This window comes from Triticum urartu, chromosome 7 (assembly GCF_003073215.2).
Source record: "Triticum urartu cultivar G1812 chromosome 7, Tu2.1, whole genome shotgun sequence".
Lineage (NCBI taxonomy): Eukaryota > Viridiplantae > Streptophyta > Magnoliopsida > Poales > Poaceae > Triticum > Triticum urartu.
The window spans coordinates 702,623,844-702,641,627 of record NC_053028.1 but is presented as its reverse complement, the minus strand read 5'-3'; the positions used below and the strand labels follow the sequence as shown (position 1 = coordinate 702,641,627).

The 17,784-nt window shown below is 48.1% G+C and overlaps 2 protein-coding genes across 2 annotated transcripts; both read left to right on the top strand.

Moving 5' to 3' along the window:
* Positions 1-8: 8 nt before the first annotated feature.
* Positions 9-16,408, top strand: LOC125525767 (GDSL esterase/lipase At4g28780-like). Its single transcript, XM_048690778.1, has 3 exons — positions 9-1,663; positions 1,743-1,873; positions 15,698-16,408. The coding sequence occupies exons 1-3, from the start codon at positions 1,414-1,416 to the stop codon at positions 16,406-16,408; spliced, it is 1,092 nt and encodes a 363-aa protein (XP_048546735.1). The 5' UTR covers positions 9-1,413.
* Positions 3,177-6,075, top strand: LOC125525766 (protein FAR1-RELATED SEQUENCE 5-like). The gene is made up of 4 exons (XM_048690777.1): positions 3,177-3,332; positions 3,417-3,482; positions 3,568-5,784; positions 5,874-6,075. The coding sequence occupies exons 3-4, from the start codon at positions 4,287-4,289 to the stop codon at positions 5,927-5,929; spliced, it is 1,554 nt and encodes a 517-aa protein (XP_048546734.1). The 5' UTR covers positions 3,177-3,332; positions 3,417-3,482; positions 3,568-4,286; the 3' UTR covers positions 5,930-6,075.
* Positions 16,409-17,784: the final 1,376 nt, after the last annotated feature.

The window sequence follows — 17,784 nt, the reverse complement described above, 5'->3', positions numbered from 1 at the left end:
GTAGGGAAGTGACCGAGTGAGAACTATTGACTACGGACCATCATTGCAGTTTTGACGAGATCATGCATGTGCACAAAAACAGGATAAAATATAAGAAACAGATGGGATTTGTCCGAAACAAGAAATTATTACTCCATAAAAAGTGCCAACGCGGCATCGCCAGTTTCCCTTTCTTTGCACCTGACAGTGCAAAATTAAGTTTGCACTTCAATGGTGGCTACACTACAGGATAAATAAATCATTCCAAAAGCACGCATGCAAGCAGATCGATGAGTATAATTTTGAAATTATTAGTGGTCAAACCTTGCAATTGGTCGTTAAGCTTCGAGCTGTCGGCGTGCATTGTTTTCACTTGCTCTTCACGTGATTAGTGCAGATGCATGAGGTCAGTCGACAAAATTAAACCGCGTGACGAAATGTAACCCGCACATGTGAAGTATGAGACGGGTTACTTACTTACTAGGTGCTCAATTGCGAATGGAGTACCTACACATGAATCATGAGATTAAATTGCCATGGTACTGGTAGTATCACATTGTACTAGTACTCATCTTTTACCAACTTAATTGTCCATGCCGAAGTAGCGCTTACGAGTAGTGGTACTCAACGATGCACTAACCCACTAATTGGTACTCATGAGCCACCCACTGCATTGTTCTTTTAGCGCATGCATAAAGCAAGGAGAGCAAGATAAGATGGAGATGTGGACATATAGACTAACAAATTGTTTAAACATGTTAAAAATATTCTCCACGCCGATCGATCCAGCTCTACAGTATCCTCATCTATTGTACATATATACGCCTCACAATGTGTGGAGGCTGCCGCTGAAACCGACGGTCATTTTTGTATAATTCGAGCTCTCGGATGCTAGCTCTACAATCATGTTGTACTATATACACATGATGGCGTGTAGTTAGTTGTGCTGTAACGTCCTAAGACTGTATTGTATCGACCTGTCATCTGATACAAAATAACAAATACAAGAACGTGCGGTCATCTCTAGAAAGTAGAGATCGGCCAGACATGAGTTGACAAGATCTCGACGGAAGATACTGTAAGCATAACATGCTAATTAACTAACTAATTAAAGTGATCGAGGGGTAGTCTCGTTCTGATGGATCGATCGAGCATGCACTACTTTTCCGAGGGAGGCATCCATCACATTCACATGTGTGTATATTTTATTAGCATGTATACTCCGATCATGGCACTTTCGTTGACTAGCTAGCTAGTAGCTAGTTGATCTGATCATATCGATCGATCAAACCGTACTAATTGGGGTTATAAGTACCTGCCCCTTGCCATCACCATAATCACCATTAGACGGCCAATTACCACGCACACACCTGTACTCTACTGTACTATACACAAGGTTAGCTTCTGGCTAGCTCGATTCCTAGACAGGCAGCGATGAAGGATCTCGTCCTCGTGCTTCTGGGCCTTGTGTTCGTCGGTGCCGTTGGTGCTAGCGCGGTGGGGCGGCCGGTGGTGCCGGCGATGTTCGTGCTGGGGGACTCGACGCTGGACGTGGGCAACAACAACCATCTGCCAGGGAAGGACGTGCCCAGGGCCAATGAACCCTTCTACGGCATTGACTTCCCCGGCGGTGCGAAGGCCACCGGGCGGTTCAGCAACGGCTACAACATCGCCGACTTCATCGGTACGTATCATCACGCAAGTTCACAACTACTATATGTATGTATGTGTAGATCCTGTGCTGACTTCATGGATGGCTGCAGCGAGGCACCTCGGGTTCGAGAGGAGCCCCCTGGCTTACCTGGTGCTGAAATCACGCAACTATCTCATCCCCAGCGCTCTGACCAGAGGCGTGAGCTACGCCTCGGCGGGATCCGGGATCCTCGACTCCACTGTAAGTCACTTTAATTTATTTACAGATGCTTGGTTATGTGCTAGCTAGATAATATCAGCTTGTTTTCACTTCTTTGTTCCAACAGAGTTGGTATGTAGCTGTAGCCTCATGTTACGTATAGTACTATTTTTTTTAGGGTACGTATAGTACTATTAGTGCAATGGTTTTATTAGTTATGAACAATATAAACGGTGGATAAATGACATTTTAGAGGCAGATCGTGCCGTGTAGTATCTATATAGCAGGGGAAAGCTTTACCCAAGTTGCCAATGTAAATATTGCAAAAAGTTGTATTAATAGTAATAATAGTAACTAATTTTAAAATTCTAGCCGGAAATATGCTCAAAACGTCTACTTGAGATGGTACTTTCCCGAACAGCTTGCTGTCGGTGGATTTGTCCGGTTTATTTGGAACCGACGTCCAAGGGAGGAAGCTCCGGAACGTGGGATTAGGAACCGAGACACATGTATAGGTCGGTCATGTACGCATGTTACCTGTGAGAAACTTATAAAGGGCTTGCTTCGGTAGACCCCCCCAACAAAACGTAGAAGGGCATAATGGTCATACGGAAGAAACGTATGCCCACTTCCTATCATACCGTATAGACCGACGTCCGTATAACTTGACGAATAAAAAAAACCGCCGCACGTGTAGAGGAAAAAAGTCAGCTGCACGATCTTCTCGCCCGCCCGACGTTCACGCACGTCGATCACGCCCAGTTTCTAACTGTGCGATCGCCGCCGACTGAACCCCATCCGACGCCGCATCTGAACGTCGCCGCGGATCCGTCCCGCGTCGACCTACACCGGCGACGTCTACACCGCGGCCCTCGTCTTCCACGTCGCCGCCGTCTTCCATCTAACCCTCGTCTTGCACGTCACCGTCGGACGGCTTGTCGGCTGCGACTGACCGCGCTGTCGTCCGCACGCCGCGGATCCGGCCCTGCGTCGACCTACGTCGGCGACGTCTACACCGCGGCCCTCGTCTTCCACGTCGCTGCCGTCTTCCATCTAACCCTCGTGTTGCACGTCGCCGCTGTCTACTCCGCGGCCGAAGGTTTGCCATCTAATCTCCTCGTCTAAACCTAGCATGCTAAATGATATGAGTCACACATAGTGATCTAGGGTTTATGGTTGAGTAAACATGCCGTCGCAGCGGCGCCTCCCCGGACGACCGCATGTTGTAGGCAGATAGAGTTGCAGTTGGGCATGATCCACAGTACAAACTTAACACGTGATGAATTCACAATGTTATGCAGTTTGGTCAGTTAGGCGTGTTGCCATGGATGAACAAACCGCATTGACGGGGGATGATAATGGTACTAATAAGGCGACTCAGAATGATAACGATATTTTTAATGAAGATGATGACAACAGCGACAACGATTCCGTGTCGTCATTTGATATCTTGCCTCCGGAGGATTTTGATCATAATGGACATGGCGCAAATAGTGAAAACGTAAGTGCCGTATATTTTGATTTCATCTTTGAACCTGCAATGTATGGCATGGCTAACTATTTCTCTATGTATACAAATTTGCAGGAAGATGTGGATGTTGACAATGTGGAAAATAGTTTACAGGAATCATTCGCGGATAACTTGAGCTAGGTTCGTAGATAGATGTTGTACATCGATGAATATTATGAATTAAATGATAGTAGTTAACATATACATTTTCATATGAATTTTGTAGGAGGAGTCAGATGGTATTAGCGGTGATCACAATGAGGGGGAGATCGACATTGAGGAGGCTCGAAGGCAGCAGCAAATGGTGGATACACATTGGAAGGTGATGGCTATGACCTTTCGGTCGCAAGGTGATGCATACATATTCTATAACAATCACGCCAAAGAGAACAGGTTTAGCATCAGAAAACAGAAAGTCAAACGAGGTGCTTCAGGAATGATACGGTACCGGAGATTTCTTTGCTCCAGGGCAGGTAGAAGGCAGAGCAAGTTTATAACCATGGAGGGCCGCAAGCGCAGGCTTAGATCGGAGACTCGTTGCGATTGCGGTGCACATATGATGGTGAAGCTGGATAGAGAACGTGGTGTTTGGTTTGTCGCGTCATTCGTGGATGATCACAACCACGCGATGGCTAGGCCCGACGAGGTTTGTTTTCTGTGGTCTCACAGACGGATTGGAGAAGGCACGAGGGCAGAGATATTGGCGTTGGAAGCTGCCGGGATAAGAAAGCATATAATAATGGACAACTTTATCAGCAGATACGGTTCGTACGATAAGTGCGGGCTTATCAGGAGGGATATTTACAATCTTTGTTGCAGAGAAAAAATGAAGCTCATAGCAAAAGGTGACGCAGAGACGGCAGTTGGCATTATGAGGAGCAGGAAGGAGAAGGACCCTGAGTTTTTTTTGAGTATGTGCGTGACAAGGAAGGGCGACTGAAGAGTATGTTTTGGTGTGATGCACAGTCGCGGAGGGACTATCAGGACTACGGAGATGTGGTTGTGTTTGGTAGCACGTATAAGATGAACAGATATGGTATGCCGTTCGTCCCTTTTGTCGGAGTTAACAACCACCGTTGCACCACAGTGTTTGGGTGTGCCATAATTGCTGACGAGACGGAAGGGACATATGTGTGGCTGCTGCAGACATTTATGAAAGCAAACTGCCAGGTGAAGCCAAAGTCAATAATCACAGATGGTGACGCTGCAATGATCCGGGCTATTCGGACTGTGCTTTCAGATGTTTTCCATCGTCTTTGCTCCTGGCATATCGAGAAAAATATGCAGAGGCACCTGCATTACAAGTCACCGGATGAGTTCAGATCGCTCCTATACTATGCCACCTCTCAAGCGAACTTTGAGCAGAGATGGACCGCTTTCTATAATAAGTGGAAGACGGATAGAACTAAAGAGTGGCTTGACAGGATGTACAGGAAGAAGAGACTTTGGGCAGCTTCATATCTTTCCGATGGTTTTTTCCTTGGTATGCGAAGTAACCAGAGAAGCGAAAGCCTCAACTCCTGCCTTCACCTACACCTGGACTACGGTATGACAATAGTTGATTTGGTTGTGCATTATGAGAACTGTATAGTTCGCCTGCGTGAGAATGAGGCGTATGATGACTGTGAGGCACACCAAAAAGAACCACTGTCGGTTACTGAATATAAGGCACTTGAGGAGCATGCCGCCAAAGTATTCACACCTGCTAATTTTTACATCCTGCAAGATGATTTGCACAAGATGGGTCAGCTGGAGATATTTGAGACGCTCGTGGGAATTGAGCGTCAGACATATATGGTGACATGGAAGGATAACCACAAGTTCATGTATAATGTTGTTTATGAACCAGGTAACTCAGAAGAAACTATAACATGCAGTTGTCTTAGGATGGTTCGGAAAGGCCTGGCATGCAAACACATTCTTTTTGTTCTCCATCATCTGAGCATAACTGAAATACCAAAGTGTTGTGTCCTTCATCGGTTGTCAAAAAATGCGAGAGATGGATTGCCTGTGCAACGGAAGAGTGATATGTTTGGATGGGGTTGGTCAGGGCCATTAGAGAGAGACTGGTATAGTCAAATAAGCATAAAAACCGCAGAGGCAGCTCATGTTGCAGCAAATGATCCCTTCTTGTTTGACGAGTTGATGAAGTGTTTGGACAACATAATAGCGCAGAAAAAGATACCAGAGAAGGAACTTATAGGAAGTAGAAGGTATGCTAAGCTTAAGAAGGAGGCAAGTCAAGCGCAACAAGTTGAGCCTGGTATTGGTGATCCTGAGAAAGTTTCGACGAATGGTGCACCTAAGAAGGGGCGGTTAAAGGGGGGCCCGATGTTACAAAAAATGGTAGGCCAAAAGATTTTACAGAGAAAAAAAGTGGTTCTTTGTGCAGTCTGTGTAGTCTACCAGGTCATAACAAGGCTACATGTCGAAAAAACCAGAAGTAAGATGCTACCTTATTATTTTTTGTTATGTTGGTACTTCGGTTTTACAAACTATATTTTCTCACCCATATTTTTATGTTATGTTCAGGAATTGGGCGTAGAGAAGCATCTTGCTATGTTGGAAGAATAAAAACGGTCGCATGAGTCTAGTCCGAATAAACTATGTTGTTTCTTGTTCGTACTTGTGTGGCAGAAAACTTTATGTCTCGATTTATTTATGTGTGATGAAAATACTTATGTGAACATATGTGATATGACACATCATATTTGTTTAATGAATTGCCATCTTATTTGTACTGCTATGTGAAAGAGTTCACAATTTTAATATGCTGCGTTTTTGTTACTGTACCTGTTGCAAAAAACATGGCCGACCGCCGTTGTGCAAAAAAACATAGCCGACTGTCGTTGTGCAAAAAAATGCCCGACCGGCTGCTGGACCGCAAGTTGGGCTATATTCCCAACCCAAATCAAGCCAATGAGGCGACTCGGGAGGTCCATATAAAGCCCATCAAGGGCCCAGCAGCCGGGTCCAACGGGGCGGCGATTTCAAGCAGTACTAGCAGAGGAGTTCGACCTGTGTAGCACGCCGGCATATGTAAGTTGGTCCTCACCCCCGTCAGCTTCCGAGGTGGGACTAAACTCCTTCGTCGAGCGCGCGAGACGACGATGACTGGGCCGGGGAGGGGCGAGGCTGGCCCTGTCGTACTGGGCCGACATGGGCCGGGCGGCGACGTTGCAAGAAATGGAGCCTCGTCAGCGTTGTGTCGACCGCATCGCCTTATTTAATCCCACCTCGCCAATGGAAGGGCGCACCGACCGGCTTAAATAGCCGCGTCGGCTGTTTCTCTCGAACTCCTCTGTTACAAACTCCTTGTCAGCCCCGTTGGCCTACTTGTGGGCCCTTGTGGGGTCCACATCGACCGCCCGAGTGGCCTGTCGGCTAGATTTTGGTTGGATGCACAGTCCCTGGGTCCACAAGGGAAGGTCGGGCTGTTTTTTTTTTCTAGTCAATTTTTTTTAGCAAATGAGGAGGCGTCCGCCTGCATTTATATGTGCATCTAAGAACCAACAAACGACGGCTGGCATTATCATCACATAATAATATTGCACATAAAGCCAGCCGTCTGCCTCCATTTATATGAAACTCTACGAGCCAGCAGACGGCGGCATCATCATCACATAAGCATATAGCACATAGCAGCTTAACATATATAGTTGGAAAATAAATATTGTAGCTAGTACCGACGACGGCACCTTTATTTAGTTGCGGACGTGCATAATCATGACCATTACAATAAGAAATGTCATAATATCAAAATTGTTCCTAGTGCCGTCAACGGCACGTTTATTTAGTTGCGATAATAAGAAAAAGAATGTTCCCGTAACCAAAAACCCATCAACAAACTAATTCTTGTCCATGATCTTCAAAATCTTCTCTTTCACAGTTTCCATCGTGTTGCACTCTGAAAAAAGTATTTCAGCTAGAATGCGTCCCCTTGAAGCATTCACCTCAGCTTGATCAAACTCAAATATCCATTCATCTCCGTTCCAGTTTTGAATGCATTTCACCACAAACAGACCACAAGAAACTCTGTAAAAAACCTCGAGTCAGGCATTGCTGTGTAAGAGAAGTACTTAGAACTTAAACAGTTGAACATACCCATCCTTTTGTAACGGCATATCGTACTCATTTATTGGCCACGAAGATACGTCTGGATGTTCCGTTTGTACAAGGGAGTTCACCTCCAAGGTATCTTTAGCTATTTCTGCCCTCTGAAATATAGATGTGAAGTTCATATGAAGTACATAACTAATTAGTACTATCTATCTTGTTACATGTAAAGAAAGAAGCTTACCAGCTGCCTTATTTTTTTAAGAACTGCCTTGCTGCATTTACCAGTAGAATTTAAAACTTGAAACTCTTTTTTCTTGTTGTGCATGAGAATTGTTATCCAGTGACTTTATTCCACATGAAAAGGAAAGTATGCCTACAACAAAGTTTAGTCAAGTTCTTGGACACACAATTAGTTATGTACTACGAAGGATCATACAAATGTGAAATACCTTATCTGTAATGAAATACTCCTCATTAACTCTAGACACCATTTTATTTTGGTTTGTGAAATGCTCCATAAAATGGTGCTTAGAGTTCTTAACTTTTCCTTCAGCACGAAGAATAAGCCAGTGTGACACCCAAGATGATAAAATGTGACGGTCAGGACGAGGATTATGGGTCTGCATATGGTTGCAATAACTATTGATGACCTGAAAATAACATAACAGCAATACTCCTCTTAGAAAAAATTAAATATGACATGTACAACTTCATATAATTGTTGTAATACTTACACCGCCATGCAACCATTTTTTCGCAATGATGGCTTGAAGCATATCAGGTGTACATGTTTCCCCAGCAATTCCTATCATGTGCACGTCAGTTTTCCTACTAAGCTTCGCCGAGTCTGATAGTGTCTTGATATAAACCTTCGCGGCCTCTATGTGATCCTCAGTAATGTAATCGGTATTAATCAGAACGTCTCTTATACCAAACAAACCTAAAATATAATCAAACAATGAGTAAATAAATTGTGCATGGAAGGAATGAAATATCTTCAAAACAAAGTACATAACACTTACTTTTCTTTGGACGTTTACGTCCACCGATCTGCTGGAAGGGTGAAAGAATATGCTTTGACTTTTTTCTCTTGCGTTTCCCTTCATTCTCCTCAGTGCCACTTTCTTTTGCATTCCCATCATTCTCCTTAGTGCCACTTTCTTTCTCATTCCCATCATTCTCCTTAGTACCACTTTCTTTCGCTTTTTTAATAAGTGTGTTCAGACTATCCATACTAATCTCCTCAGATTTATCGGCGCTAGACCCGTCTGACACTGCATTTATATTCTTGGGGGTTGAAGTAACTGCTGGAAAGTCATTCGTGCGTACCGTTGCAAAAGATGGGTCGGTTGAATTACCATTCTCGTCAATAACGAAGGGGTCCCCTTCATCTCCTGTACCGGGTGTGTTGAGATGCATACCTTTCTCACATGCGGACTTCTTCCCGTTCCCATTGGTGAAGGATGCCTCCACCCCGTTGTCCATATCGTCCTTTGCAGGAGTTGATTTTACATCTGGAAAATATTTTGACGGACCATACCTCCTCATCCAGTTCTCACTGTGCTCCACAAACTCAACATCACTAAACCCTCTATTTGTCTTGAAGACAAGACCTTTGTTCTCCAGCTCCTCCAGTACTATCTGCAATAACACATGGGAAGCAGTAAGTACATGCAAAGAATATGAATAATCTGATGTAATTTGAATAACACATCACTAATTACCTCAGCACATTTTTTAGGGACAAGGCGAATTTCTTTCTGCATGTCTTTGATGCTTTTCATAATTTGATCTAAGGTCGTGTCCTTACTCGATGAAGCCTCGTCTCTATTATCCTTCCTTTTCCGCGAACGACCTGTTCTATCAACTGGCTCAGATTCTTCCTCCACAAATTTCCCCTCTTGAGCAATTATCATCTGTCTGTGCTTCTCACTTATTATGTCATCAACCTGTGCCATGTTAAATCATTTTAAATTACTCACCATGAAAAACGTTCCATAACTCCATGCATGCAAACCATAAATACTTACCCTCCCATTCCCGCGGCCGTACGATGTATCTTAACAGTCCAGACTATAGTTCGAAATAACATATATAACATACAATTTACCTGTATGAGAGCAAGGTTTCCCACCGGCCATGTAAAATCTGTACGATCCGATAAAGTCTTCGTTATGCCATCGACGCAAACGCGTAAAGTAAACGCGTTCCAGTTAAATGATTTAATGCTCTCCACATCCTCCACTAGCTTGTAAAAAGCATTAGGAACTTCTACCGTGGAGTGTGGTGCAAGAACAGTGCCTAGAAGAACCAACATAATTCGACGCAGGAAATCATCATCATACAATCCACTAGTAGTGATGTCCTGTATAAGCTGGTCTATCATTATTTCATTCGTACTCGAATCTATGAAACGACTCGGCACCTTCACTTTCTCCTTTAGCCCCCCTTTACCTAAAGCTTTCATGGCATCTCTGCCCTTGTTCACTAGGCCAAAAATATCAAACACATCTTCAGCGCGCAATGATATCGCACCGTTTCTTGATGGCATAATGAACCTTTCTGTGTCCACTGTGTATGATTTAATCATAAACTTTAGCAGACACTTGCGCATGAGCACACTAGGAATCATCAACATTTGTCCTAATCTAGTGCTTGCAAATCGTTTTTTTGCCTAGAGGTCAGTTTGCTGACGAGGAGACACCACTTCTCAACAGAACAGAAAATCTGTCCGTAGTCCTCCATCACTACGAATAGGAGCAAATAACATATTAGCTACTTTTCATGTGTACATGATGAACATGATGATTGCATCGTTGAAAAAACATAAAAATTACCTCCCACTAGTACGGCCGTCGGTGGCCGCGGCGGGGGGGGGGGGGTGCTGGTGGTGATGACGACGCCGACTGCGTGCTGTGGAACCGCGGCCGCCTACGTCAGAATCTTCGGCTGACGTGATGTAGATGGACGACCATGTTGGATGGCGTGCTGTCGATCGATGGACGGCGGATTTAATGTTCTCCAACGGCGGCGGACGGACAGCGGATGAGGTGTTCTCCACCGGGGGAGGACAGATGGCGGAGTGGCGTCACGGGGCCAGAAGGGGTGGATGGACGGCGGCGTGCTAAAGAGGACAGGGTGAGGGGTGTCAGGGGATCGGGGGCAGATGGCGGCGTGGGTTAGGGCTTGGGGCAGGGCGTCGTGGGTGACGAGGGCATATGGCGGCGGGCGTGCCAGGTGCTAATCACGATAGATTCGGTCGGGCCCGCGTCGCTTCTGTCTCCACTGCCGTACGCAATGATTGGGCCGGGCCCCAGACGATACGGGTTGATTAGCGTCAGCGCGCAGTAGTCCATGCATGGTCATATCTTATGATATTTTTTTAACTTCAAACAGAAAACAAATTATTTTTAAATATGGTTCCCAACTAAGGTTTTTTTTTCTACTCCGTCAAACGTCATGACACTTTTTCCAAATGTTGCCATCACCATCCACAGCACACACGCCAATTCTCGTATTTTTCCGGCGCTCGGCGCATTTTCTAGGGTTTTTCAGATCGAAAATCGCAAAAATACTGCCCGGACGTGACGCAACGTCCGTTTTGTGTCCGTTTTCGTTCCAACCTTGTGTGGGGGCCTATGTTGGCCGTGCCCACATGTACGCACACTTTGGTGCAATTGCATGCATGCGATCACATAGCCCCAGTGCAACCAGCTACTTGTCGGTCTGCCGGGGAGGGGGTTCCCAACTACGGTTTTTTTCTACTCCGTCAAACGTCACGACACTTTTTCCACACGTTGCCATCACCATCCACAGCACACATGCCAATTCTCGTATTTTTCCGACGCTCGGTGCATTTTCTAGGGTTTTCCAGGTCGAAAATCGCAAAAACACTGCCCGGACGTGACGCAACGTCCGTTTTGTGTCCGTTTTCGTTCCAACCTTGCGTGGGGGGCTACATTGGCCGTGCCCACCTGTACGCACACTTTGGTGCAATTGCATGCTTGCGATCACGTAGCCCGAGTGCAACCAACTACTTCTCGGTCTGCCGGGGAGGGGGTTCCCAACTACGGTTTTTTTTCTACTTCGTCAAACGTCACGACACTTTTTCCACACGTTGCCATCACCATCCAAAGCACACACGCCAATTCTCGTATTTTTCCGGCGCTCGGCGCATTTTCTAGGGTTTTCCAGGTCGAAAATCACAAAAATACTGCCCGGACGTGACGCAACGTCCGTTTTGTGTCTGTTTTCGTTCCAACCTTGCGTGGGGGCCTACGTTGGCCGTGCCCACATGTACGCACACTTTGGTGCAATTGCATGCATGCGATCACGTAGCCCCAGTGCAACCAGCTACTTCTCGGTTTGCCGGGGAGGGGGTTCCCAACTACGGTTTTTTTTCTGCTCCGTCAAACGTCACGTCACTTTTTCCACACGTTGCCATCACCATCCACAGCACACACGCCAATTCTCGTATTTTTCTGGCGCTCGGCGCATTTTCTAGGGTTTTTCAGGTCGAAAATCGCAAAACACTGCCCGGAAGTGACGCAACGTCCGTTTTGTGTCCGTTTTCGTTCCAACCTTGCGTGGGGGCCTACGTTGGCCGTGCCCACATGTACGCACACTTTGGTGCAATTGCATGCATGCGATCACGTAGCCCCAGTGCAACCAGCTACTTCTCGGTCTGCCGGGGAGGGGGTTCCCAACTACGGTTTTTTTTCTACTTCGTCAAACGTCACGACACTTTTTCCACACGTTGCCATCACCATCCACAGCACACACGCCAATTCTCGTATTTTTCCGGCGCTCGGCGCATTTTCTAGGGTTTTCCAGGTCGAAAATCACAAAAATACTGCCCGGACGTGACGCAACGTCCGTTTTGTGTCTGTTTTCGTTCCAACCTTGCGTGGGGGCCTACGTTGGCCGTGCCCACATGTACGCACACTTTGATGCAATTGCATGCATGCGATCACGTAGCCCCAGTGCAACCAGCTACTTCTCGGTCTGCCGGGGAGGGGGTTCCCAACTACGGTTTTTTTTCTGCTACGTCAAACGTCACGACACTTTTTCCACACGTTGCCATCACCATCCACAGCACACACGCCAATTCTCGTATTTTTCTGGCGCTCGGCGCATTTTCTAGGGTTTTCCAAGTCAAAAATCACAAAAACACTGCCCGGAAGTGACGCAACGTCCGTTTTGTGTCCGTTTTCGTTCCAACCTTGCGTGGGGGCCTACGTTGGCCGTGCCCACATGTACGCACACTTTGGTGCAATTGCATGCATGCGATCACATAGCCCCAGTGCAACCAGCTACTTGTCGGTCTGCCGGGGAGGGGGTTCCCAACTACGGTTTTTTTTCTACTCCGTCAAACGTCACGACACTTTTTTCACACGTTGCCATCACCATCCACAGCACACATGCCAATTCTCGTATTTTTCCGACACTCGGTGCATTTTCTAGGGTTTTCCAGGTCGAAAATCGCAAAAACACTGCCCGGACGTGACGCAACGTCCGTTTTGTGTCCGTTTTCGTTCCAACCTTGCGTGGGGGGCTACATTGGCCGTGCCCACCTGTACGCACACTTTGGTGCAATTGCATGCTTGCGATCACGTAGCCCGAGTGCAACCAACTACTTCTCGGTCTGCCGGGGAGGGGGTTCCCAACTACGGTTTTTTTTCTACTCTGTCAAATGTCACGACAATTTTTTCACACGTTGCCATCACCATCCACAGCACCCACGCCAATTCTCGCAATTTTTTAACCCTCGATGCATTTTCTAGGGTTTCCTAGGCTAAAGTACCCTACACCGATGTCCGGACACACACTGAGCTACGTGTGTTTCCTGTCTGATTTCGTTCATATCGTGCGTGTAGGACTACATTCGGGATGCACACACACTCGCAAAATTTTGTTCTGTTACATGCATGCAATCACGTACTTTAGCGTCCTTACTATTTTATTATGTTTTACCATATTTTCGTGTACAAATTCATCATCAAATCAAAACTCTTGAATGAAAAGGACAAAAGAAATTTCACTTAAATTTCATTCAACATAGATAAAATATTTTACATAGTCGAGTGAACTCGATGATTACAAGTTCATACATAAAGTCTACTACTTAGGCTTACAACGACATAACCAAATTAAATAAAAAATACAGTAAAAAAACTACTCGTTGTCACTATCAACGAGGTCAATCACGGCCGGGCCGTCGCCGCCATCATCGTCGCTGCTGGACCGGTTGGCGAGGTCGTCCCAGTCCACCGGATCATCGTCGGAATCCTCCTCCTCCGCCGGCGCCTGCTGCCACTCCGCCGGCGCCTGCTGCCACTCCGCCGGCGCCTGCTCCCACTCCTGCTGCCACTCCGGCGGCACCTGCTGCCACTCCGGCGCCGCCATCGCCGCCTGCTGCGCCGCCTCGGCCGCCTGGATTGCGGCCGCAATCTCGGCGGCCTCCATCGCCTCCGCCGCCGCCGCTGCAGCCTCCGACGGCCGTACGGCCACGTGGTACCCCGGCGTGTCATCTGGGTCGCCGTCCTCGCGGAGGATGACCTGCTCCGGCGGCAAGTCTACCGCGGCGGCGAGGGAGCGGCGGCCGGCGCGGCGCCGGTGCCGGGTGCACACCGTGGCCGCCGCCACGTCTGTGGCGATCGTGCGGTGGAGGCGGTGCACGAAGACGGCCGCTGCGGCCCGTCAGGTCGGGGGTCTCGCCGGCCGCCGCAAGGCGGAAGGCGGCCATGACCTCCCAATAGTCCTTCCCGCACCAAAACCGCTTCCGGCCTTCGATATTGTGACGGCCGCCGCTGTGGTTGCGGAGCTCCTCCTCCGTCGCGCCGGGACCCAGCGTCGCGTAGCCGTCGGCGTCGATCTTCCAGTTGCGTGGAAGACGGCAGCCCGGCGGCACAAGGAGGCAGTAGCGGTGGAGCTCCAGCGTCTCCGGCACACCGATGCTCGTCGGCCATGCGCCAGGGACGTCATCGTCGGCGCCGCCGCCGCCAGTGCTGCTGCTGCTGCGGAAGAACGACATCGGGTGCGGGCAGGCGGCGACAGGCGTCGGTGGGACGGGTGTGGGCGGGGGCGGGGGAGGAGGCGGGCAGGCGACAACACGGTGGGACGGGCGTGGGCGGGGCGTCGCCGTTTTATAGCGGGGCGGGGGAGGAGGCGGGCGGGCGGCAGCGCGGCTATTAACGCCGGCGCGTTAATGACCGCGCGGCAGGCGAGGCGACGTTTGACCGTCGGGCGCCGCGAACGGCGCGTCCGGAGGGGGCAGGCCAGGCGGCGGGCCGGTCGGGTGGCAGGCCAGGCGACAGCGGCAGCGGCGGCGCGACAGGCGGCAGCGGTGGCGTCCGGCAGGCGGCAGCGGAGGCGTCCGGCAGGCGGCACGCGCGTGCAACCGCCTACGTGCATGCGCGCCTCGGGCGCCGTGATTGGCGGACGGGTGCGGGCTGGCGTGCGGTCGGGGGACGTGGGCGGGTGGGGCCGCGACGGGTGCGGCGCGACGCGTTGACTGCGGGGACTGCCGCCGTGATCGCGGGCGGGCACGTCTGCATGCCTGTCACGTCACCAGGCGCGTGCGGCCGGCCGGTTTAATTTTTTTCCCTCCGGGGCGGGCGGGCTGTATTCATATACGTATTGCTTCGCCTGTTTTTTTTTGCGGACGGTCGGGCCGGCGGGGGAAGCTTTTTCAAAATATGCGCATCATGCCCTTTGTTATGAAGAGGTATTGGGCAATCTCGGCCGTCCTTGTGTTTACAGGGGTCTACCGAAGCGGAAGTGAACTTATAATTAAGTTGTTTTATGGTTAGGTAATCAAAGTTTGTGTGCAATCACTTCGTGCAGAGGCCGAAGACATTCCCCTCTTTTTGAAAAAGTTAGCTAATTAATCAACTAATCATCACAGGCTCACAACAAGTACTCCAAATTAAACCGAGTCCAAGTTTGACAGCAATTTTTTTTTAAAAGTTTGACAACCATGTGCTTGAATGGTGGCACGTATACAAGCCAGAATTCTCAATTAACTGCAAGTGTTGTTGTGGAGTGTCCCCTGTGGTTTCTACTACAAATTTAACTTAGTATTTTTAAATACAAATTTGACGGCACTAACTTCATGTCACATAAATTGAATGTTATATATGGTTTAGTCAAACATTTGTTTCAACAAAACCAAAAGGTCTCAATTTTAAAATGCAGCTAATATATTGTCACTAATCAACCACTTGGTTGTTTCTTTAGCTAAATAACCATGCATCTGTTATCACCCTAATATTTAGCCATATATATTTTGTATGCAGAATGCCGGAAAGAACATACCATTATCGAAGCAGGTGCAATACTTCGCGTCCACCAAGGCCGAGATGGAGGTCGCGTGGGGCAGCCGTAAAGTCTCCAAGCTCATTGCCAGCTCCTTCTTCCTCTTGGGCACCGGCAGCAACGATCTCTTCCAGACCAGACCAAAGTCCCAAGCTGATGTTGCTGCACTATATGCCACCCTCGTCTCAAACTACTCTGCTGCCATCATTGACCTGTATGGGATGGGAGCAAGGAAGTTTGGGATCATTAACACTGGTCCAGTAGGGTGTGTGCCGCGGGTGCGTTTGTTGAACGCAACGGGGGCCTGCAATGATGGCATGAACCGCCTCGCTGCCGGGCTTGCCACGGCGTTCAAGTCTGGCCTTGCCACCGCCCTCGCCCCGACGAGGCTCCCAGGCCTCAAGTACTCCCTTGTCGACTCTTTCGCCGGCTCACAGGCCAATTTCGACAACCCCCAAGCGGCCGGGTTCCTGAACGCCGATAGAGCGTGCTGCGGGAGCGGTAGGCTGGGCGCGGAGGGTAAGTGCACGAGGAATGCGACACTGTGCAGTCATCGTGATGCGTATGCTTTCTTTGACAACGTGCACCCCAGCCAGCGGGCTGCTGAGCTGAGTGCACAGGCGCTCTTCGTGGACGGCCCGACACAGATCACCACACCCATCAGCTTCAAGGAGCTAGCCCACCAGAGATGATTGATTCCTTGAAAATTAGTACAACACATGGTTTTTTTTTTTTGAGTTTGAGTAATGTTGTACGTTGTTGTATTTCTTTTGAAAACTCCATATATTGCCACTAATGTTCATGCAACTAGAGTCAACACTAGGCGTCATGCAGGATGGCAGACCTCCCACTAACACAACGTCAGACTTAACACTTAAGCAAAAGGTTGCTATCTCATAAGCCACTGTGTCTGTGTTTGCCTCCCTTTTATTTTCACCGGCTCATAACTCTGCAATAACCGGGAAACCCGTATCACCACTTTCTTCGAATCAACAAGAGAAGACCTATCCATGGAGTTATTGACAAGAACATATGAACAAAAGGGCAACCTCCCTCGAGAACAGGCTGATTCAAGGTCACATTGATGTAAATACCCGCAAGACACGAACGGAGCTCAGCCTCCACTGTATTAGAACATGGGGTCAAAAAAAAATACTCCCTCCGTTCCTTGATATAAAGTGTATAGATTTTTGAGAAAAAAATCCAAAATATAAGGTGTATTACGTTGCACCACTCGTTTGGATAATTTTTTTAAGGATTTGTTTACATTTCTTATACTACGCAAACTCCTCTATTTTCTCATGTCAATTAGTCAGGTGTAATCTCGCCCAAAACTTATGAAAATTTTCCTCCATATGTGTTCTTTAATTTCCGTGCCAAAAACTATACACCCTATATTTAAAAACGGAGGGAGTACAACAATAGGGCCTAGCCCACCAGACCCCGACCACAACACTCAGGCTCACCGACCCAAAATCATTGACGTTACCCTGTCCGATTAATCATAACATGTTGCTGCAAGTTCTAATCCTTTCCATATAGGTTTATTAATTTATGTATATTTATGTCTAACTACTGTCTATCTATTGTACTGTATATGTCGTGAAATTGTCACGGCAGATGTCCTTAGTGTCAGGACCTAGTCGCGAGGCCAACGCATCTATGTGGTAGCTTGAGAGGGGTTGAGCGGAATCGAGAGACGCAACATAAGACAGGAATTTAGACAGCTTCGGGCCCCGGGAAACATCATCCGGTAACAACCCTACATGCTGTTTGAGGCTAGGTCTCATTATCATCACGAGGGAGTCGCCGTAAACCGGCATCCTCTTTGTGTCTAGCCCTAAGATTGTTTCTTGCTTGTAGCCCGTCCTCTTTTGGGAGCCCTGCCCCTCCTTATATATGTTGAAGGGGCGGGTTACATGTGGAGTCCTATTAGGATTAGGACTAGTCTATCTCTAATATAAAGCGGATACAAGTCCTGGTCTTAACTCCTTGTAAGGTAAATATTCGTCATGCCTTTCTCCTTAAACCGGCCCACCATAGTATGAACCGGCCTTCATACACCGCC